Raw genomic sequence first — 24,106 nt, forward strand, 5'->3', positions numbered from 1 at the left:
GGCCGCGCGGGCGGCTGAGGAGAGTAGAGGCCGGGAGTCGCCGCCGTCCCCGCCCCCGCCCGGTCCGGCCGTTGCTGCCGCCTGAACGAAGCCCCCGCCGGCCGCCAAACCACGTCCTTACCACGGTGTTTGTATTTGCCGAGTTCGCCATTTCCACACACAACACAAACAAGAGGGGGGCAAGCCCGAGAAAACAAGATAAAAAACAAAACCAAAAAAGAAAAAAGAAAACCAAAACACCCGGAGGGTGGCCCAAGCCACCGCAAGATTGGGGGTAAAAATTTCAAACAAAATCGAATCCTGAAAGAGTAGAGGGGAGCGGTGAGAGGAGGAGGAGGAGGAGGGGGGCAGTCCTCCCAGAGCTAAAAACCTCGAGAATCGCCCTTAAAAAAAAAAAGCCACGACCCTTCTGGGGTCCAGGGGGCGTTGCCCGCTCCCCACCCCGCGCCAAGGAGGGAAACCACCACCGGTCGCCGCTCCCCGCGCCGCCGCTGCCGCCACCGGCTGCAGCTCCAGCCGCCCGGCCCGCCCGCTTCTCCCCTTTATATAGTGAGCCAACGAGCTGCGCGAGCCGCCGCCGCCGCCGCTGCCGCCGAGAGACAGGGCGGAGGGGGAGGGAGGGGCGGAAAGGGCGGGGGCACAGGTGGGCGGGGCCGAGCGCGAGACACCGCGAGAGCCGGGTGCGCAGGCGCGCCGGGGCGGAGGCCGTCGTGGGCCGCGTCGTCACGCGCCTGGAGGGTGCTGGGCGGGCGGAGGCAGGGGACTGGAGTAGTGAAGTCGGCTTGCCGGCTCCCCAAGTCTCGCGTGACACGTGGTTTCCACCCAGGCGGAAGTGTCCTACAGCTCTTTTAGGCTGAGGGACTTGAAAAGCATTCCTGGAAGAAGAGGCGTGAGTTCTGGTGACACTCGAGTCCAAAGTTACCTGGGACCGACTCTTGTCAGGTGTTTCTGCGTCTCCCTGAGCTGGAGAAGCTAGGAAATATGGAAGGGGTGGTGCGGCTGCCTCGCTAGCAATGGCTGCGAAGGACCAGTCACGTGTTCCCGCTTCCGGCCCCGAGAGCGCTCGGACTCTGGGCAGAGTTTTAAATGCGGTGTCATCTCAGGGTTTGAGCTGCTTTTTGACTCCAACCTCTGAGACTTTCGTTCCTCTCCTGAAGGGTGGGCCTTTCTCCTGCAAAATCGTGTACGTCTTCCTGAAGAGGAAGAAAGCTGATTTGGGCACACTGTTAACACATTTCAGAATTAGTAACCCCTGAACTGGCTGAGTTGTTTGTCTCCACCAGTACAACTAAAAGTCTGGGCTTATGTTGCCTCAAGTTTCAGCCATTCGGCCACCTACTAGCCTACTAGTACTTTAAGTGACTTATAACGGTGGTGGAAATGCCGACAAAAAACAAAAACAAAACCCCACGAAACACGAGCCACCGGATTATGACAGCGTGATAACGTTTACCCCTCCACCACCCCTTTTTTTAAATACTGCCAAAATCCTGTAACCTCATGACTGGCGTGTAATGACTAACATCTGAATTACTTCCCCTTGACCCACCAACTCTCGTGGCCTCTCGCTGCCAGAGAGCGGGCAGAAAAAGTCCATGTCTTGGAGTATAAATCAATAGGCGTTTGACCTGCTCTGCTCAGGCAAATCCCGCGTTTATGGCAACATTTCACGCAGAACAGAGAATGCTCTGTGTAGAAGCCAGAACTCACAGTACCTAATTCTCTTGTCCTTAGGAATTTTGAGAGACATGGAATGTAGTCTGGACAAGTGAAGGAGTTTATCCTCATAAAGCAAAACGAACTGTCAAAGTGGTATGCAACTGAAAGCATATTTGGAAAATATCAAAGACAACATAGCAGAGAGAGGAAAAGATGCAACCTGCCAGGACCTGAAAGAAGAAATTAGAGAAAGCAGAGACCATTAATACTCAGAAAATGGGAAGTTGTCGGTATGTTTGTGATGGGCATAGAGAATATCAATTAATTTTGAGATTTCTTTTAACACTGCCTCTTCCTACATTCTTGCCTTACCAGTTGCATTTCAGTTCCCTGCACAGTTTCCTCCGTGAAGGCACTTAAAAAACAGCCCTAGGAAATCATAGTGTTCTTGATACGTAAAAATAGGGTTCTGTCACCATTTGTAATTCATTTAATATCCAGGTGACCATTAGCCCGAAAAGTACACTAACAGTACCAAAACTGGTAAATTTCACCGCTTATTAGGACTTCTTTTTACCTCTTTATGTGTACATACTACCAAGTATTTGCACTTGGAATCCCTCACCTTCCACCTCATTTTCTTCCCTAACCGCTTGGTATTCTTAACTAAATGATAAAATGGTTTGCCATCGGTTAAGATGAAGACCACTGCATACAAAACATGGGTTTGAATCTATGAGATTTATTCTCCACGAACTTATTCCCAAGGGGATTAGTGACCATTTTGCTCTAATTGAGTCTGACCTGTGAAGTAACGAAATACAGTTACTGGATTAAAAAGACAGAAAACCCAGTCCTGGACTCTTTAAGACCTTCATACTTCCTGGAGGCTCTGAGATGGCCTCTCTTTTTAAACACTTTAAATTGCAACAGTGCTGAAGCACTAGACTAATATTTACCCAGATCTCTTCCCTTTTCTCTCCAGTGTGCCTGGCGTCTAAGAAACCACCATGGATTCCATTCCAATTTACTGTTTTCCAGCTCTCATTTAGTTATAATATGCCTTCAGTCACTATATATGTGTGCTACCCAGTTTAGTTTCAGAAAGTGACATTTCCTTTCCTCAGTGGGTCTGAATAATTTGAAGGCTACAGCTGTTTAATTCACAAAACTGGAAATCTGTGAATAGAAAGCTCCTCCCATGTAAGCTAAATTTAGCATTATATTTTAATTGTTTTTATCTGAACTTTTTCTTGGGGGAAGGGAGCTTAAATAACTTTTCTAATTTTAGCAGCTCCTTGTACCATGTATGAAACATTTATACTGGATTTTCAGTTTGCGAACTCATACTTTGTAACAGCCATATACTTAAACAGATAAATACATATAGTGCTCTCTTTCTTTGTAATGAATCTTTGTTTTTTTACTTCAAAATGTTTTCTACTGGATGATAAAAAGTTCCTTCTTTCTTTTAATGTTAATATTCTGCCTTAACACTGGATAACTGCCAAACAAAAGAAGCAGTGGAAAAATGTAGTGCATGAATTTTAATATACCATAAACAAAATGACACCAAACCTTATATGTCCAAACATTAAAATGTTTACTGTCCAAATGACTATTTTAGCCACAATGCCAAGAAAGAAAAAAAATCTAAAAAGACTGCTCATGGAAATTAGCTTGAACTAAAATCTGATTATGTAACTTACCTTCAGTTCCCATGTTCTTAAATAATAGCTAGCTAGCTAGCTAGCTAGATCAATAAAGCTAATTATCTGACATATTTAGGAATCATGCAGCCCTTATATGCTCAGTAGTATTGGACACTTTTGGAGAAAACAGAAGTGAAGAGGGAAGATCTGGTAACTCAAGCTTACCAATCCTAATGAAAGTTCCTATTGTATAGTGCATAATTACAGCATTCATTCAAGATATTAAAAGCACTGATGTATTTCAGTACTACCAAAAAAATTATATTCAGAATTCATATATTTTTTAGGCCTCTACAAAAACAAAACAAAAAACACCTGTTGATTTCCACACACACTGATGTTTGATGCAGTGTATAAAAAGAACTTACTGGCCACACCAATTACTTTATACGTATGAAGAGGAGATTTTTTTAACTCTTTTTAATGTTCTCTTCCTTCTAACTTACTATTTAAAATTGCTACTACATGTCTTAAAACAGCAACTAACTTGCAATTATTTTTTGTATAGGGAAATATAAGCCAATTAGTGGTGGCTTAGCAAAAATAACTTAGTGCCGTCTGTGCAATCAGGTTTGACGATGCCATTACCTTACTGTGAGACCTTCTGCAGTGACTTAACTTCTCTGTGCTTGATAAGATGAAATAGTAACCACCACCTTTGGATTGTTGGGAAGATCAAAGGTACTAGAAAGTGCTTTGGTAAGTATTGGGTGGATGTTTTTATTATTAATGGTAAGTTACATCAACAACATCAAAGCAAGGGGAAGGTCTTTTTAACTCACTTTATAGAACACTCCTGTGAGATTTTAATAATGCTGCCAGTTGTTGATGATTAATTTATCCACAAAAAGTTTGGCCAAATTTTGATAACTAATGTGGTGAGTATAACTAATGTGGTGAGGATATAGTGTTAAGTGAGAAAAGCAAGTGGAGATAAATGTTCTATGTATGCTCCATTTAAGAAAAGAGGAACTGTAAAAATGTGTGTACATACACATGCTTATATTTAAAAAAAAAAAAAAGGAAAGATAAACCACAATTTTTTAAAAGGAAGGTTACTTATAAGGACAAGGAGAAAATATTATGATGAGGACAGGAATAGAAACTAGGCTTATTTAAATATATTTTTTATATTTGACTCTGGAAACATTCACTTAATTATAAAATTAATTGTAATTGGTCTCAAAACTGAAATAAAATGAAGCAAATGAACCTGATAGTATATTTAATAACACGCAGAGAGGAACCTTTTCAAGTGACTTTAAAACACAGTAATTTGGGGCACCTGGGTGACTCAAGCATCTACCTTCAGCTCAGGTCATGAACCCAGGGTCCTGGGATCTGGGCCCACATCAGGCTCCTTGCTCAGTGGGGAGTCTGCTTCTCCCTCTCCCTCTCTGCTTCCTCCCTGCTTGTGTGCACGCCCTCTCTCTCTCTCTCCTCTCATGCTCTCTCTCTCAAATAAATAAATAAAATATTTTTTAAAACATCTGTATCTTTGGGGTAGATACCCAGTAGTACAATTGCCGGATCATAGGGTATCTCTATTTTTAACTTTTTGAGGAACTTCCATACTGTTTTCCAAAGTGGCTATACCAGCTTGCATTCCCACCAACAGTGTAAGAGGGTTCCCCTTTCTCCACATCCTCTCCAACATTTGTTGTTTCTTGCCTTGTCAATTTTTGCCATTCTAACTGGTGTCAGGTGGTATCTCAGTGTGGTTTTGATTTGAAATTCCCTGATGGCTAATGATGTTGAACATTTTTTCTTGTGTCTGTTAGCCATTTGTATGTCTTCATTGGAAAAGTGTCTGTTCATATCTTCTGCCCATTTTTTGATTTGATTATTTGTTTTTTGGGTGTTGAGTTTGAGAAGTTCTTTATAGATCTTGGATACCAGCCCTTTATCTGTAGTGTCATTTGCAAATATCTTCTCCCATTCCGTGGGTTGCCTCTTTGTTTTGTTGACTGTTTCCTTTGCTGTGCAGAAGTTTCTTATCTTGATGAAGTCCCAAAAGTTCATTTTTGTTTTTGTTTCCCTTGCCTTTGGAGACATGTCATGAAAGAGGTTGCTGTGGCTGATGTCGAAGAGGTCACAGCCTATGTTCTTCTCTATGATTTTGATGGATTCCTGTCTTACATCAAGGTCTTTCATCCATTTAGAGTTTATCTTTGTGTATGGTGTAAGAGAATGGTTGAGTTTCACTCTTCTGTATATAGCTGTCCAATTTTCCCAGCACCATTTATTGAAGAGACTTTTTTCCATTGGATGTTTTTTTTCCTGCTTTGTTGAAGATTAGTTCACCATAGAGTTGAGGGTCCATTTCTGGGTTCTCTATTCTGTTCCATTGATCTATGTGTCTGTTTTTGCACCAGTACCATTCTGTCTTGGTGATCACAGCTTTGTAGTATAGCTTGAAATCAGGCAAAGTGAACANCTTCTGTATATAGCTGTCCAATTTTCCCAGCACCATTTATTGAAGAGACTTTTTTCCATTGGATGTTTTTTTTCCTGCTTTGTTGAAGATTAGTTCACCATAGAGTTGAGGGTCCATTTCTGGGTTCTCTATTCTGTTCCATTGATCTATGTGTCTGTTTTTGCACCAGTACCATTCTGTCTTGGTGATCACAGCTTTGTAGTATAGCTTGAAATCAGGCAAAGTGTGTTTTTCTTTTTCAACATTTCCTTGGCGATTTGGGGTCTTTTCTGGTTCCACACAAATTTTAGGATTGTTTGTTCCAGCACTTTGAAAAATGGCATTGCTATTTTGATCAAGATGGCGTTGAAAGTATAGATTGCTCAGGGTAGCATAGACATTTTAACTGTTTACAGATACAGATGTAGTGAAAAGAAGGGACACATGCACCCCAATGTTCATAGCAGCAATGTCCACAATAGCCAAACTGTGGAAGGAGCTGAAATGCCCTTCAACAGACAAATGGATAAAGAAGATGTGGTCTATGTATACAATGGAATATTACTCAGCCATCAGAAAGGATGATTACCCAACATTTGCATCAACATGGATGGAACTGGAGGAGATTATGCTAAGTGAAATAAGTCAAGCAGAGAAAGACAATTATCATATGGTTTCACTTTTTTGTGAAACATAAGGAATAGCAGGGAGATCATTAGGAGAAGGAAGGGGAAAATGAAGGGGAGGAAAACAGAGGGGGAGATGAACCATGAGAGACTATGGACTCTGGGAAACAAACTGAGGGTTTTAGAGGGGAGGGAGGTGAAGGAATGGGCTAGCCTGGTGATGGGTATTAAGGAGGGCACGTATTGCAAGGAGCACTGGGTATTATACGCAAACAAACAATGAATCATGGAATACTACATCAAAAGCTAATGATGTACTGTATGGTGACTAATATAACTTAATAAAAAAATAATTTAAAAAATTAAAAAAAACAGTAATTTGACTATATATCTGTAGTGAGATATTTTCTAAAAACAAGAAGAAATATAAAAGTGTTTTTTCACTCTTTGTATTGATGTGATAATATTTGTATATATATTCTGGTTTTTTAAATGTGAAATGTGAGATAAATAAAATGAGTAATTATGTGATGTTCTAATTATATCATCTTAATCATTCTTGAAAACCAGGATTCCCAACGTGGGGGAAAGGAAATGCAGATGTAAGATATAAGTGGATAAGTAAAAATTCTGTAGTCCTGAATTTGAATTAGAAGCATCATGATGCAGGGGCACCTGGGTGGCGCAGTCATCAAGCGTCTGCCTTCGGCTCAGGGCGTGATCCCGGCGTTCTGGGATCGAGCCCCACATCAGGCTCCACCGCTAGGAGCCTGCTTCTTCCTCTCCCACTCCCCCTGCTTGTGTTCCCTCTCTCGCTGGCAGTCTCTCTCTGTCAAATAAATAAATAAATCTTTAAAAAAAAAAAAAAAGAAGCAGCATCATGATGCATTTTGTCTTATTTTTTACCCTGCCTCTGAAAAGGCCTAGAAATAATCAACCCAGTAGCAATGAGTACACCTAATGCCTAAATAATGGCATTTCAAGACTAGTACTCCTTGGAGAAATGTCTCATTTTGATTCCAGGTCAAGACCAAGAAATGTCTTTTTCTAAAAAACAACAAAACCCAAACCCAATGTTTTAGCTTATAAAATATACATAGCTCTGAAAGGACCTAAACACAGTGACCAGTCTAGCAACTGTAAGCATCTCTAGCTCCCAGATTATGATCTTGAAATATCATTTTCCACTAAAAGGAATCAAGGTTCCTTGCAGATATTGCTGACTCCAGGATTAGAGCAAGAAAAATATCAGTTTGAACCAGATGAAATTGCCAATTATTGCCCAACCTAATACAAAATAAGTCTAGAATATCTCTTCATACAGATCCCAAGGAAGATGTATTAGTTTCCCTGGGCAGTTGTAACAAAGTCCCACAAACTGGGTGGCTTAAAATAATAGAAATTTATTTCCTCACAGTCCTGGAAGCTGGAAGTCTGAAATCACAGTGTCCGCAAGACCATGCTCTAACTGAGCCTCTGAGTAGAATCCTTCCTCACCTCTTCCCAGCTTCTGGTGGTGGCCCTCAATCCTTGGTGTTCTTTGGCTCATGGTCGCATCACTCCAATCTCTGCCTCCATCTGTACATGGCATTCTCCCTGTGTCTTTACATCATTTTCCCTCTATGCATGTCTGTCTCTGTGTCCCAAATCCCCCTTTTGGTAAAGATCCCAGTCATATTGGATTAGGGCTTACCCTAAGGACCACATTCTAACTTAACGGTCTCTGGAAAGACCCTATTTCCAAAAAAGGTCACTTTCTGAGATACTGGGGTTCAGATTTCAACATCTCTTTCTTGGAGGACACAATTCAACCCATTACGGAAGACACCAAAGACTGCTAGTGTCATGTCAAAAGAATTTAGGAGCCAACATGAAGAGGCCCCCACTGGCCAAAGGTGAGACACTTTGAATACCAGTAGGATAGAATTGTAGCAAGTTGAAGTACATCAAATATTTAAATCCATTAATTTATAATACTGTTAAAAAAACAAAACATGAAAATTCTAATTGGTCACTATTGAAGGATGCTGGGGAATTAACTCATTATTTTGAAGAGTGGTAAATGAAGAAAACTAATCAAGCACTCATCTAGCCTTTCCTACATGAACTGTACCACCAAGTACCAAATGGCAGATGTTGAGGATTGAATGTGGCCCCCAAAAGAAAATGTCCATGTCCTAATCCTCAGAACCTGTGAATGTTACCTTACTTGGAAAAAAGGTCTTTTTTGCCTTAAGATCTTATTTATTTATTTGAGAGAGAGAGAACGAACAGGGGCAGAGGAAGAGAGAGAAGCAGACTTCCCAGATGAGCAGGGAGCCCCACACAGGGTTCAATCCCGGGACCCAGAGATCATGACCTGAGCTGAAGGCAGACGCTTAACCAACTGAGCCACCCAGGCACCTCAGAAAAAGGGTCTTTAGAGGTATATTTGTGTTATGGAGTTTGTGATGAGATCATCCTGGATTACCCTGGTAGGGCCTAAGTCTGATAACACCAGTGTCCTTACAAGAGATACATAGAGGTGAGCAAAAAGAGGAGGAAGAGGAAATGTACCCGCACTGGTAGAAGTTGGAGTCATGCAGCCCAAGTAATGCCAGCACCTACCAGAAGCTGGAAGAGGCAAGAAACAGATTCTCCCCTACAGCCTCCAGGAGGAATGTGGCCCTGCCAATACCTTTATTTTAGATATCTGGCCTCCAGAACTGCGAGAGAATAAATTTCTGTTGTGTTTAAGCCACCAAGTTCATGGTTCTTTATTACAGCCTCAGGAAATTAATACGGTAGATGAGAGGAAGTTTCTCATTAAAGAGGTATTCCAACTAGTAAGTGAATAAACAATGATAAAACATCACCATTTCGCAACCTCTAATGAATTGAGATGGAAGCATTAAACACTGACATCTGCTAATATCACAAAAAGGGAAACAACCAGACGTATATGGTTCCTGATAAAGAACATGCTACCACCAATAAGGTGGTCTTACCTTCACGGCCACCACCCAAAAACAGAAACCCTGAATCCGACTAAGCTTGTAGATCCAACTAACAATTTTCAAAAAATACAGCAGATGCAAGGACATTGCAAACTACATATCTGGAGTGCAATCAACAAAATCCAGATGCTGGGAAGCTAAAGGACGAATGGTCCAATTTCTTCAACAAATAAATTTAGTTTGAGAGAGGAACCTATAGATTAAAAGACACTTAAGAGACGTATCAATCAATCACAATGTGCACAACTTACTTGGATCCTAATTCAAATAAACTGTAAAAGAAATGACAATTATGACAATTGGGAATTTGCACACTTACTGGATATTTGATGAAATTAAAGAGTTTCTGAATTAAATGAAATTGTTCATGTAAAATGTCAAAAATAAGTCCAGTGAAGCTTTATTTTACAACCAGTGACAGTTCTTTCTCCAGAAGGCTTGTCTTCCAGTCGAAAAATAGTTCATATACCCAAGAAGACCTGGTATTGTGTTATAAATGTAATTAATATTAAACACTGTTTAATTACATAGATTTCTTCTTTCTCTGATTCTTGGACTTCAGCCACATACACCTTATCTTGATTCACAAGTTGAACAGCTGTGATTTGGGACAGTTAAAAATGGTGAAAATTAAGGTGCTCACTCTGATGTTTTTATAAAAGTATTCTTCTAGCAGACAAATTATCTTTTTTAAAAAGGCTTTATTTGAGAGAGAGCAAGAGAGCACGTGCGCATGAACAGGGGAAGGGCACAGGGAGAGGGAGAAGCAGACTCCCCACTGAGCAGGAAGCCCACCTGGCTCAATCCCAAGATCCTGAGATCATGACCTGAGCCAAAGGCAGATGCTAAACCAATTTAGCCACCCAGGCGCCCCCAAATTATTTTTGATTTACATGCCAACTTTATCTTCTTACTCATACATCTTCAACTTGATAGAGGCTTCTGATATGACAGATAATTCTACATAGATAACTTTCTAATAAAACACAACATAGATAAACTTAAAGTTCATTTACAAACCATATCTTAGAGAATTATTACATAAACTGGAACTAGATGGACCATTTTCAGTTCTCCAGAATCTACCTTCCTCAGGTACAGCTTGTAAAAAGGGAGGGGGCAGAAAGACTCTCATAGATTCCAGACCAGAATGGAGGAATCTACAGAAATACTGAGGACTGGTCTTCCCTTTAACAGTTTTCTGTGAGAAAATCAAGGGGTGCATTTCAAATACCTTGGTGTGAACACGGCTCTGGATGTTGTAGGATGTGTCTTCAAGGTAATGAGATAGCCAGGAGGCAAAATATAACAGATGCTTAAACAGGAAAAATGGAGATTAAAAAAAAAATGAGGAATTTGCCACTTTGTGTTCCTGCCAAGAAGAGAAGCAATAATAATAATGATGATGGATTTACTTTAAAAGCTTTAATCACAGGGTACCTCCTTTAATGCTTGTAACAGTCCAGTGAGGTAAGTGATATGATCCCGTCATTGTGGATGGGAAACTGAGACTCACCTTCAGCAGTGACTTGCCCAAGGTCATATTGCTGTTTACTCGTGAAATTTTAGAGGTACAAGTTCAAGGCTCTTTCCACCTGTCTTAGAAATAAGAAACTATCAATCCAGGAGAATGCAAAGGTTTTGAGTTAAATCATGTTGGTCCTTAAGTTTGTCAAATGTATGTTAATTATATAATGTGTTAAACTTCATTTGGGAGAAGAGAAACTCTGTGGCTTATGCAAACCTGAGACCTGAAATGGAGACTTTGCCCTGATTAAATATAATTGCCTTCATAAAAGCATCATCAAGAAGCACTTATTAAATCATTTAAATAACTAATTTCTCTGTTTTTACATCAGTTGAAAAGCATCCATTTCCCATTTTAAGTAGCACCTACTCAATTACTGAATTTGTCAAGAACAGTTTTTCTAGCAAGATTCTTTATAATCAAAACATTTATGTCTAGCTTTATCATCACATTTTAAATGCTTTCATAAAACATGAAAATAAAGGATGACCATTTTTAGTGGTTGAACCTTAGGAAGGGGAATCCTTTCTATTTTACCTAATAAGCCAGTGGCATAACTCTGACTCTGTAGATAAAAAATATATATTAAATTGGGCATGTGCTAATATCATTGCACAATAATAAATCAGAAGAGGCAGTATATATCTAAAGGTATAGTGGTATAGCAAGTAGCCAAGCATGTGGACTTCACAGTCATGTTCACTAAGATGCTTGTCCTCGCTCTGACCATGGGCAAGTTACCTCATCTTTAAGTGGCAGGTTAGTGATAAAACCTACTTTGGAGAGTTGTGTGACGATTAAGAGTTAATCCATGTAAAGCCCCTTTGTACAGTGATTGGCACAAAGTAGGTCCTCAGTAAATACAGAAGACCCTAACAACAATAACAGCAACAATAATAATGATGATGATGGTACAGAAAATTAAATGGGTTCCATTTTGTCTTTGTCTAGATCGTGTTGAGCAGTGGAGCAAGTGGGAATTAGAACATACTTCTGAACTGAGTTCACCAATTAAGCAAAGCCATCTCTCTCTTGGACATGTAAGGGTTTTTTTTTTTTTTTTAATTTTTTTTCTGTGTAAAATTAGAATCAAAGAAGGAAGCAATTCCAAGTTTGAGAAGAACCACATACTACACTCTGAATTAGTAAATTTTTCACCAGTCTCTTTGAGGTTTAATCATTTGAATAACTGATTTCAGTTTCTAAATCAGTTGAAACTCATCTATTTCCTGAAATGACTCAGACTGTTTAAAACTAGAAGCCTTATATAAATCTCTAGTCAAGAGATATAATTGCTCATTTGTCAAGTGTAGAATGCATTACCATTCCTCAATAAATGTTAAATTGAAATGATAGATTTTTCAGCCTTTAGATGTATTGTAGTGTGTGATAAAAGACAATCAGGGGCGCCTGGGTGGCGCAGCGGTTAAGCGAATGCCTTCGGCTCAGGGCGTGATCCCGGCGTTGTGGGATCGAGCCCCACATCAGGCTCCTCTGCTGTGAGCCTGCTTCTTCCTCTCCCTCTCCCCCTGCTTGTGTTCCCTCTCTCGCTGGCTGTCTCTTATCTCTGTCAAATAAATAAATAAAATCTTAAAAAAAAAAAAAAGACAATCAATACTGTTATTTGGCCACACGAGGACAAAATACACCTGAGCCCACATAGAACACAGACCTAGGAATCCACAGTCCCTAGAGTGGTGTTTCATTTCTTCTTCATATATTTTGTAAACTCCTTAAGGATATTTATCACTAACAATCGTTTTTTTTTTTTAAAGATTTTATTTTTATTTATGTGACAGAGATAGAGACCGCCAGCGAGAGAGGGAACACAAGCAGGGGGAGTGGGAGAGGAAGAAGCAGGCTCATAGTGGAAGAGCCTGATGTGGGGCTCGATCCCATAACGCCGGGATCACGCCCTGAGCCGAAGGCAGACGCCCAACCGCGGTGCCACCCAGGCGCCCCAATCACTAACAATCGTTTTATTTTCCAAGGATAGAATTCATTACATAATCACTTCTTAATTTTCGCTAATTTTAGTGAACAACACAATCAATTGCAAATCCCTTCTTCCAATCTCCCCTTTGCCCTGAACTTACCTTCCTTTCTCCCTCCCTCCCTCTTGCCGCTCATTGTCTCCATTATTGTTCTTTTGCTTCTCTTTTTCCTTTTTAATACAACAGTTCCAGAATACCAAACATAGCCTCTTTTCAGGGCCCTTAATATATTTGCACGCTTCCAATATTGGCTTAAAAAATCAAATCGGAATTTCTGTCTGGCTTTTTAAAAATGTGGCTGGATGATGATTATCAAATACAGACCATTTTCAAAATCTTAGTATGTTCTTAGTCTCTATATTTAGCCTTCTGATTTCTTTTCCTGAACCAATCATGACATTCAAAAAATACTTTACTGGCGAGGAAAAACAACAACAAAACAAGAAAAGTTAAATTACCAAAAGCCAACAAATAAAAATTATATAAAATAAAAGATGAAACCCATGTATTTCTGTCTTTCCAATCATACCTTTTGATCACATATGTGTTTTTTTCTTATGCCCACAAAGCAGCTCTGGATATATATATATGTAGAGAAATATGAGTACACTTCGTGTTTTACAAAAGCAATCATGCTTTAAATTTTATATACAATTTGCTTTTTTCTTTTTTTTTTTTTTTTAAGATTTATTTATATATTTGAGAGAGAGAAAGAGAGAAAGCACAAGCAGGAGGGACAGTAAGAGGGAGAGAGACTCTCAAGAAGACTCCATGCTGAGCATGGAGCCCAACATGGGTCTCAATCTCACAACCCTGAGATTATGACCTGAGCCGAAACCAGGAGCTGGATTTTAACTGACTGCACCACCCAGGCACTCCAGTTTGCCTTTTTCATAGACCTGGTATATCACAGACCTCTTTCTAGACCAGTAAATTTCACACTGTCTCACGTGACTTTAATGGCACCTCTGTAGGTCCACAATGGAATAGTTAGGCTGTTTCCTTTTGAGCTATTTTAAACATTGCTGTAACAATGTCCTTCTGAATGTACCTTTATACACTTTTGCTATTATTATTTGTAGGATAGATTCTTAGAAATGGAGTTGATGGGTCTTGGGATTTCTACATTTTAAATACTAATCGATAGTTACAAGCTACCCATGATAGGTTGCCCCCACTATCTCTCTGACTTTATCCAGGTTCCACATAGCTGTCCTGTAAAGTTGAGACCATCTCCATTCTCATTCCTCCAGAAAAAAGGAATTTTTAAAAAATTTGTTTCTGTATCTTTCTTCACATCACACACTTAACAATGTCTTTCTCCACTTACCTTTTTTCTGTTCTAGAGAAATCCAGCTCCTGGAAGCTTTAATTCCTTCCATTATTTCCCCCAGCATTGCTTCTGTATATTTTTATAAATTATTTGTAAAGTGATAATATTGTATATAATTACTTGTGTACTGTGCTTCAACATACATTTTAAAGGGAATATTAAGACAAATATTTTTACAATGTTCTCTGTTCTTGGCTTATTTTTCTTTCATCCAAAAAGAAAGACTAAAGTTGTCTCTAATTCCCAAGGTCTGGAAATACTCTCCTTTCTAAATTTTGTACATACTTCCATTTAAAACAATGTATTATAATTCAGTTTTTGCATGTCTTATTTCCACTAGACTTTTCTTCCAATCATTCAATAAATCTTATTGAGCATCAGGCCCTATTTTAAGCCATGAGTGTATAGCATAAGACAAAACAAACTGAATTCCCTTACTCATGAAGCTCATGAGACTGGTGAAACAGACAACAGACAAGATAAATAAGTAGAATATTTTATGTTAGGCATTTGTAGAAATCCAGGTAAGAAGAGTAGAGATAGAAAGATTCATCATATGTTTTGAAAAGAATTCCAGTAAGGCTTGCTTTGGCTAGAACATGGGGCTTTAGAAAAATGAGCAATCAGAGATGCCTCGTAGGTTTCTGTTAGGTGGCTGGGAAGATGTGGGTGCCGTTTAGGTTGGGGAAAATTGAGGGAAAGACACGTTTAGGTGAGAAAAATGATGTTATGATTAGGTTTAGGTGTCTGTTGAGCGTTCAAGTGGAGACATCAAATAAACCGTCGAATACAAGGTTAGAACTCAGCAAGTTGACCTGGAAATAAATATTGGGGAATCATTTAACATATACAGGTACTTACAGCCATAGGGGTGTGTGAGATGGTGTGAAGAGTATAAGGAGAGAAAGTAGAGGCATTCTGACATTTAGAGACTGGACCAAGGAGAAAGAGCCAAAAACAAAAAACCACACACCCAAAACAAGACCAGAAAGGAGTTGGCAATGATGGAGATAAACCAGGAGAATGGGAGAGTGAGGGTAGGAGGTGGGTGTGGACACCAAGGTTAGAGAATGATGTAAGAAGAGAGGAGTTAAAGCTGTCAAATGCTGCTGAGAAGCACCTAAGAGAAGATAGGAAAGATCTTAAATTTGTCAAGTCAGAGGACATTGACAAAAGCCATTATAGTGTAGTAATGGAGATGGAAGATAAATTGGAGTGAACTGAGCAGAAAAGATGAAGTGAGAAAATGGTGAGAGCAAATATAGCTTCTCTGTATATCCATGATCAGAAGTAGCAATCAGCAGTCAGAGCACAGACTCCCTGTGTTGGGAGGACAGGGTCCTTTGTGTCTACTCGGGCTCCTGTGAGTGCACACAAGCTGCTTCTGGAGTATGTGCAGGGCTGCCTGCCACAGGGCTGGCAGATGGGGGATGGGTAGCTGTGCTAAGAGCTGACAATGACTGAAACTAACTGCAATTTACCGTCCAAGCCTTTGCCTGGAAGTTGCAAGCCTTCCATAGACTCCAGAGTTCCAACATGGTTTATCAGATTCTGCCAATGCAATCAATGTCTAGGTGGGGAGACAGATTCCTGGTGCTTACTACTCCACCAACTTCCCAGAATCCTTTCCTCAAATGATTTTTTTGAAGGTGGGATTTATTAGAGACTATTTCTGGGAATAGTCAGCAGGAAAATAAAAAACATAATGATACAAGAGAAATTGCCTGTTATTACAGTCATCACTCTTTGAGAAAGGCCAGTAAGGATAGGCTTCAGAGCAAAAAGGGAGGTGTTCATCTTTGCTGGGAACGGAAAGCTTCCATATACTGTAAAAGGAGAGAGGATGAGAACAAAGAATGTTAGAATTAATGGTGGAAATGTGTAGGTAAGTTGATAGATTTGATGGTAGGAAGCAAAGGAACTTCCTGTGATTAACATTTTTTTCAATAAAATACAGGGGTAAGTTATCAGCTGAGAGTGCAGTGTGAAAAGTGGGAAGGAATTGTTGAAGGTTTGAGAAAAAAGGAGAAAATATGAAATAGTCATTTTTTTGCAGGCAGAACATCAAAGGTATTTTAAAAAGTATATACAGTTGTTATGGAGAATCAATGGCTTTCTTGAGATTTAGGATAAGAATCATTATGGCTGTGATGCTTTTCTCTGGTGTTAGCTACTTGTGGGAAGGTGTAGAGTGGATAGGTTAGAGGCTTAACTAATGTGACAGAGATCACTAACTCTTCCCAAATATCCATTTTCCCCTTTCCTTTAGTAATAAATTTCCCTGCATGTTAGCTGGTCTTGCCCAGCAAGGAATCTACATTTTTGAGCTTCCTTTGCAGCTAAGTGTCACCCTGTGCTTACATTTGATCCAATGCATGTAAGAGGTGATGTGGGCAATTGCTGGAACATCTTCCTAGAGTAAGCCACGTGCCTTGGGCCTCAGCGAGTGACTCTTGTCAAAAGGTCATAAATAACAGAAAACCAGTGAATGACCAAGTAGTAATTCGTTAATGTTTATTGTGCACACACCAAAATACAGTCTGCAAACTGGGAGCACTCAAACCAAAACATGGAATGAGGCTTCTGTAAGGGGTAGTTTGTATAGTGGGAAGGCTGTGATTATTTATACTTACAGTGATTGGTTATAATACTAGAGTTTTCTTAAATGATAGGGAATTGGTCTGTAGTGACCTCATATTAACCTTGGGAACCAATTCAAGTTTTGCTTATGATTTCCAGACACACAATCAAGAAATAACCCAGGTCAAGTTAGTCTTCCAAAATAAGCTAAATTAAGCTTGAAGGTCAAGGACATAGCAATATTTGGGGTTGTAGTGTCTGATAGCATGAACTCCATAGGATCTAAGTTTTGAAGAGGAAGGAGAATGATTTATGAAGCAAAGAGGATACCACTCTTCTCTCTCATCTTCAAGCTCAAGATACATGGCATAGGAAAAAAAAAAAAAAAAAAAAAAAAAAAAAAAAAACCACACCCTGTTGCAAGGACTGCAGGGCAGTGGGAGCATGTGCCCTGAAGGGGATAACAGTGTTTCAGTTGGGTTGGAAGTGAAGGCGGATGGGAGTGAAGGGACTGTCCAGAGAGGATATCAAAGATAAAGCGTATTGATGACAGGCCTTGAGTCTTAGAGGAACAGGAAGTGTCCAGGGAGCTAGGGAGGAGTGCAAGAGGAGACATATTCATGAATGAATTGGGGTGATGGGTGAAAAGATTTGGGATTTCTAGCAGTTCCTGAGGCTCATGGAAACACATATTGGCACAGTGATCCTAAGGTCTAGTTAGAGGAAGGTCAGGAATTGGTTTAAGGTGGGAAGCACGGATGACCCAGCACTCTTGTAGCTAGTTGAGATCTAGCACCTAAAAAGCAAAGTTATCTTCTGAGAGTTTGGTCTCTTGGACAGTTGCAATGATGAGACAGCCACAGGAGCAGGAACTCTGTTAACTCACATTAGTTAAAGTCTATGTGCTTCAGTTTCTCAATGACATGAATGGGATGGGGATGGTAATGGTATTTATTTGATAATTATGCACTTGATTGAATGAATGGCTCCAATTCTTCACCCTTCCCTATGTGTACTCCCTTTGCCTGTGACTTTGAAGAATACTAAGCAGTCTGTTTTCTTTCCACATTAATCTGGGCCTGGTCATGTGGGCCCATTTAGCCACTAGAATTTGATAGAAGCGATGGTGTGCCATGTCTGACCTAGGCCCTAAGAAGCCTAAGTATTTCCACTCTTGTTCTTGTGCTCCTGCCTCTCCATGAAAATGACATACCCAGGCAAGCCTGTCAGTTCCAAGAGGAGGATAAGAGACACATACAGTGGATCTGCTCTAACTAAGATGCCCCAACCACGCCCAGGCTTAGGGCAGAGCTCCCAGGCAACACGTAAGCACATAAGCGAGCCCAGCCTAGGTCAGCCAATCCTCAGTAGACCACAGATAAGTGAGCTTTAAGAAGCAGGAACTATTGTTTTAAGCCACTGAGGTTGGGAATGGTTTGTTATACAGAAATAGCTAACCGATATAAAATACAAGGCATCAAACATGGTACATGGCATCTGGTAATTAATTAATGTTAGTGTTCTAGTTACTATGGCTATGTAACAAATTACCCCAGAACATATTGGCCTGAAACAATTATTTATTATGCATATGGATTATGAGGATCAGGAATTTGGACAGAGTACAGCAGGAATGGCTTGTCTCTTCTCTGTGACATTGGGTACCCCCGTTGGAAGACTCAAAGTCTGCAGGGTGGAATCATCTGAATCTCCATGTACTTATGTGTCTTGGTTGATTCCAGCTGTCAGCTGAGACCTTAGCTAAGACTGTTGAATGGATTACCTACATGTGGCCCCTGGACATGACCTGGGCTCCCACAAACATGGTAGCCAGGGTGGAAAGGTGAGTGAACTAAGAGAGAGGGAGACAGAAACTGCATCCTGTTATGACCTCACCTTGGAAGTCACATAGCATCACATCCACGGTGCTCTATTGGTTGGAGCAGTCTTAAGACCACCATTCAAGGCCCAGATTTAAGGGGTGGGGAAATAGACTCCACAATTTGATGGGGGCTGGAAGGTTCTGGAAGAGCATCTGGGACTGGAAGTTTGCTTTTTTATTGCATTTATTTTGGAAAATGTAGTCTGTTATAGTTAGCCATTTTTATTTCTACTATTCTCATCAAATAGACATACTGATTATATCTAAATCCACCATTTATACATAATTCTGCCTACTTTACTTATGTAACGGTGTTCCCCCTACTTGTTATGCACTTGCCCTCCTCACCATGCCCTGCTTGCCTTTTGAAGTTGTACCCTTTCCTTCAAGAGTTGGCCCCAAACACATCCCTTCTCCAGATCTTTTCCCTGATTGCAATAATTCATTTGAATTCCTCCCCAAATTTCTAAAATCTGTCATTTTAGTGCCACTCATTTAGCACTCTTTGTATATACCTTGCATTATACATTATCTTGCTGTATATAATTCTTTTTGAGGGCAAGAATGACAATATTTAAACTTTTTAATGTACTTAGCTAAAACCAATTATTTTGATAATCTTAAGAATTCCCCATTTATTGTTTTTGTTGACGATGATGATAATATCAGGGAGTGGACAAGAATAGTCTGTAGTCACATGACAAATGCAACTTTCTAAGTGCGTCTTGCAAATACATTGCTGCATAGCATGTATCAATGTAGCACAGCTCCCCGAAGCCATTCTTAGGAACATTTCTGCATGTGCTTGTTTAAAATATACATATCTCCTTTTCCTAAAGTTTCAAGATTAAGGGTGTGCTCATTCTAGTGTAGGTCCTTCAACCATCCCCTCTTCGCTGGTTTTGGTTTTCCATTTGTGGCTCCTCTTTCTTTCCCTTCAAACCCTTTATACATCATCTTTGTTGTTTCTTGTAGGCTCATCTCTCCTATGTTCACAGATATGGGGATTAAAATGAAATATTATAACTTTGTTACTACTTCTGTATTTCCTTATGTATGGATTTATGTTTTCATAAATTCTAGGCTCCAGATATTTAATATCTAATTTTACCTTTTTTTTTTTTAAGTAGGCTCCACACCCAGTGAGGAGCCCCACAAGGGGCTTCAACTCATGACCTCAAGATCAAGACCCAAGCTGACATCGAGTTGGACACGTAACCGACTGAGCCACCCAGGCTCCCCTTTCATGTCTATTTTTTAAAACTAGATCTCCGTAAGCTCATGATTTGGGTACCATCTATAGAACTGAGGATGTACTAGTGTGTAGTTTTTATGTTGCACAGAAGGACTCTTCTGAGACCGTGGAGGTGAAACCCCGTGACCAATCTACTTGCAGTATTCTCTATGTCCTGATGTGGGGTTTTTCAGCGCAGAAAGTGGGATGCCCTTTTGTAACTCAAATGAAGTTGTCAAAAGTGCTGCCCTTGGTCCTGATGATGCATTTGGTATCAAAACCACCTTCTGAATAAGGTATTTCTGGAGGGGGTGGACCATGTCTCATTTACTTCTGCATCCTTCGAACCTAATAGAACACAGAATGGTTGTTTCAAAACATTCTTGAATGACTAGTGTATTAGCAGTTATTCCAAAGAAGAGGACTTTGGAGATATGTCAGTCATTGCTGTCACCTGAAAGTGAGGTGACCCACTCACAACCTTCCTGTAGGTGGCAGAGTAGCATAGATAAGAGTATGCTGATTGCTATCTGCTAATTCCTGTTGCTTTCGGTGCATTTTTGTTGCATGCCCAGAAGACCAATTCTTTTAGTCAGTGATTGCTTTTTAACGAGGAGGATAAACCTAATAAATAAAAAACATTAAAAGGCACCACGCAACTGTTAACAGGCAGCAGATGAGCTGTGCAATTTGTTCAAAAAGAGTTCAAAGTGGAAAGAAATAATCGGAGACCATTTATCAGTCTCTGAGATATGTTCCTTTTTTCCGCCAGTGCCACCACACTAGTTCAGGCTCTCAGGATTTTACAGCATTAAGTGAAAAGAAGAGAGAGGAAGAAAAGAAGAGGAAGAGGTGAGGGAGATGCAGGAGGATTAAAAAAAAAAAAAGTAACCCCTGGGGTTTGCTTTCTACAAGTAAAAGATTTTGTCTCATTCCCTTCTGTTGACCTAGACTGCGTGGGGAAGGAAAGTACATGTCTTTCAGCTGAGTTCTTCTAAAAATAGTATCTAATTTTTTTAGACCTCTAAAGAAAAAAAATGTGAGTTTATGTAAGCTCTTTTTGGAGATCTAGGATACACTTCTCTTTGGTTTGGAAAGATCCTTTAATGGTCCATGACAGGATGCAATGGAGTGGAACTAAAAATTGCTTTGCATAAGAAAGTGAACTATAATGGAGACTCATTATACTTCCATTCAAGTTATTTAGTCTGCCATTCCACTCAGTGGGTCTGTGAGGCAAAGAAAAGATGCCCTCAAGCCTGAAACAGTCAATGCATGTTGGTAAAACTCAGGAAATAATTGTGACTCATTTTAATGGCTTCCCCACATTGACCATGAACTGGAACACATTGTTCAGGTGACTGGGATTTGGGGCGGTGATGACTCTGTCAGTATTCTCAATGAAGAAACTGAAAAATTGAGGGTCATAGGGCAACTTCCATTAAGGAAGACTTATGCCTTAGTCTACTTTATTTTATGGGCACTTTGATTTCCAAGAGTGTTGACTTTAGAACTTAATCCCCACTTAACATGAGATTTTAAGAATTTTTCAGTTTTCCCTTGGCAGTCAGGAAGAACACAGTTTGGGGACTTGAGGTGTTGGCTCCATTTACTCAGGCTAGAGGCGAGGGAGAAAGATGTTTAATAAGGATTCCCTCTGTGGGGTGTGAGTAGTGAACTTTAAGAGCAGGGATGTCTGGTATTGAGTTTTAAGTACTTTCCTGCTTTGTGCTGTTCTATTAATTGCTAACCTTCGATAAATGTCAGTTGTACCATCAGCCTTGAATTATTAGTACCTTGCAGAATGGAGGGGCTGCCTTCATTAAATATGAATGCATCTAAAATACTTAGTACACATGGTTGCACCAGTATAAGCGCTACATAAATGCTAACTCCTATTATGTTTTGGGAATAGAGAAAGCGGCCCAGCATGGAGGAATAAAGAGGAAATAGTTAAGAGGTGATCAAGAAAGAGGTAGGAGGAGTTTGGAAAAGAGCTGACGAATGGCTGGCGCTAAGGACATTTCAATTCTCATCTTCACTTCCTCTCATTCCCAACTTTTCTTCCCACAAATCCTGAAGAATACTAGGGAGCACACTTGGCTTCAAACAGCTACTTGGATATTATTGAGTATTATTCCACTTGAATATTAAAGTACAAGGGGACCTTAGCAGGCTGAAACCTTGTGCCAGTGTGGGTCCCAGACAGGTCTCAAAACTTGCTCAAGAGAACTCTGGGCAGATAGCAATGAAAGAATAGGGGGAAGGAGTATATTATTCTTCAGCTAAGAAAACTTTATACTGTTTTTGGCCATGAACCCTTCTGTGCACCTGCTACTAATATCAGTTAATTTCATACTGGCTAGGCTATACAATTCTGTGTTCTATTCAGGACAGAGTTCTCTCAATGACAGGGGGCCACTTACAGATCATTGTATTCTGCAGTAAGATGTCCATGGCCTACTTGGACTAAACAAAACACAAAGCTGTTTCTTTCTTTCCTTGTTTACTTAAAAAAAACAAAAACAAAAAAACAAACCCTTGATTTTCTTTGCCCTAAAGCTTTCCTCTAGTCCAAAAAAATCCAGCACATTGTAGAGATATGAGTCTTTCTAGAATAGTGCTTTATTGGTAAGATTCTAAAATGGCTTCATAGCATTTACTGGGTTGAGTTGACCTTAGGCAAGATGCAAGCCCTCCCTCAGCTTGGCTTCACTACCAAACTTACCTTCTGATGTGCATGAGCCCTTCACTCGGGTCAGGCTCCCCTTCCACTCATCCAGCATCCCACTTTGACACCTGACTCTTCCCAGTTCTAAACTCCCTTCCTCTTGCCACTGAGACCTCCAGGTCTCACTTAAAAGTCATCTTTCCCGTGAAAACCTTCCAAGTATTCTAGTCCCTATTGATTTTTTTTTTCCCATCTGAGTTTATGTTGACATTAGTCATTTGGATTCATCAATTGATCAAACAGTTATTAGTTGAGTGCTGACAATATGCCAGGAACACACTGCAGATATGGTATTTGATTATGTACTCTTATATTTCTCACTTATATGTGTATGCACTTATCGCCAAGAAAATCTTAAAGATTATATAATTTTGTTTTCTTACAGAATTTGCCACAAAATAGGAACACAGTAAATATCTCTTGAATTGATTAAACTATATACGACTTAAACTAGGATAAACAGTCGTTAACGTGTCACTTGTTAACTCATCATCTTACGATCATTAACTGTATTAACTGGGTTATGGGCCTTCTTTATAACATTTTTCCTTATGCCTCACCTCATTCAGTCTTCCATAGTAACAGATTTTGTTTAAAAATTTTTATTAATTGCTCATTTTCATAGCTCAAAAAAAAGAGTATTACAGACAATCAGCAGAACAATTACAAACAAAACCTCACCTCTATAAAGTTAGCCAGTGTGTAGACTTTATTACATAGGCACATATTCTTTTTCTTTAAAAAAAAAAAAAGTAAACTGGTTTTACATAAAGTTAATCACACTAGTACAAGAAGTTACATCAAATGAGGATGGATGATGAAGGAAGGAAAATACAAGCCTTGGATCAGCTGAATCACTCATTGGATCTTGGGTCCATCCATCCTGACAAGATTGAAATTTGCTGATGGACATTACAAAAATGGAGGGTGAGGAGGAGAGCTCCTCTATCACACTCCCTGGCCAAAACACTGATTCTGTTTAATTTCTTGCATGTGGTAAAGTTTTCTCCAGGTTCTGTTGGCCGGTGAACACAAAGGTCAAATGAATACTGGCTTAGGGTCAGAGGAGCTCACCATCTTCTTTTACCTCCTACTTCAAAACCCTTAAGCCCTTTGGTCCAAAGGGTTGCTGTCAGGATCTGTGCATATCTGCTTTCCCAGAACTCGCATTAGATACTACCTGGGGATGCTGATCCTGAAGCACATGGAGGCAAGACGATGGTGGCTAGATGGTGTCCATGCATTGAGGGTTTGATCTGAGGCACAGCATGGGACTGACCAGGAAGAGGAAGCTGGAATTCCTTGCTCTGTCTAGTTAGAATTGAGCCATTATATTTGACCCCATTCTAAGTACAAGTAACTAAAATCATACTAACACAACATACCACAAAAGAGATGGTATTTTGTAGCTTCTG

The 24,106-nt window shown here is 39.9% G+C and overlaps 1 protein-coding gene and 1 long non-coding RNA gene across 4 annotated transcripts in view; one reads left to right on the plus strand and one right to left on the minus strand.

Annotated features, from left to right (window-relative positions):
- Window positions 1-604, minus strand: part of GTF2A1 (general transcription factor IIA subunit 1) — a 45,250-nt gene extending 44,646 nt beyond the window's left edge. The window contains exon 1 of the mRNA XM_002918310.4: window positions 122-604. Coding sequence (XP_002918356.1) covers window positions 122-151 — 30 coding nt within the window. The 5' untranslated portion in view covers window positions 152-604. The remainder of the gene's footprint in view (window positions 1-121) is intronic.
- LOC105237214 overlaps window positions 1-23,443 on the plus strand; it is a 24,656-nt gene extending 1,213 nt beyond the window's left edge. Inside the window, exons 2-6 of one of the 3 annotated variants that reach the window (XR_004620359.1) lie at window positions 1,735-1,949; window positions 3,942-4,070; window positions 11,889-11,977; window positions 19,857-20,256; window positions 20,733-23,443. This is a non-coding gene — a long non-coding RNA (uncharacterized LOC105237214). Of the gene's footprint in view, window positions 1-1,734; window positions 1,950-3,941; window positions 4,071-11,888; window positions 11,978-19,853 lie in introns of all 3 variants that reach the window. The other 2 variants (XR_855782.3, XR_004620360.1) reach the window with 2 other exon arrangements.
- Window positions 23,444-24,106: the final 663 nt, after the last annotated feature.

Source organism: Ailuropoda melanoleuca, chromosome 14 (assembly GCF_002007445.2).
Source record: "Ailuropoda melanoleuca isolate Jingjing chromosome 14, ASM200744v2, whole genome shotgun sequence".
NCBI lineage: Eukaryota > Metazoa > Chordata > Mammalia > Carnivora > Ursidae > Ailuropoda > Ailuropoda melanoleuca.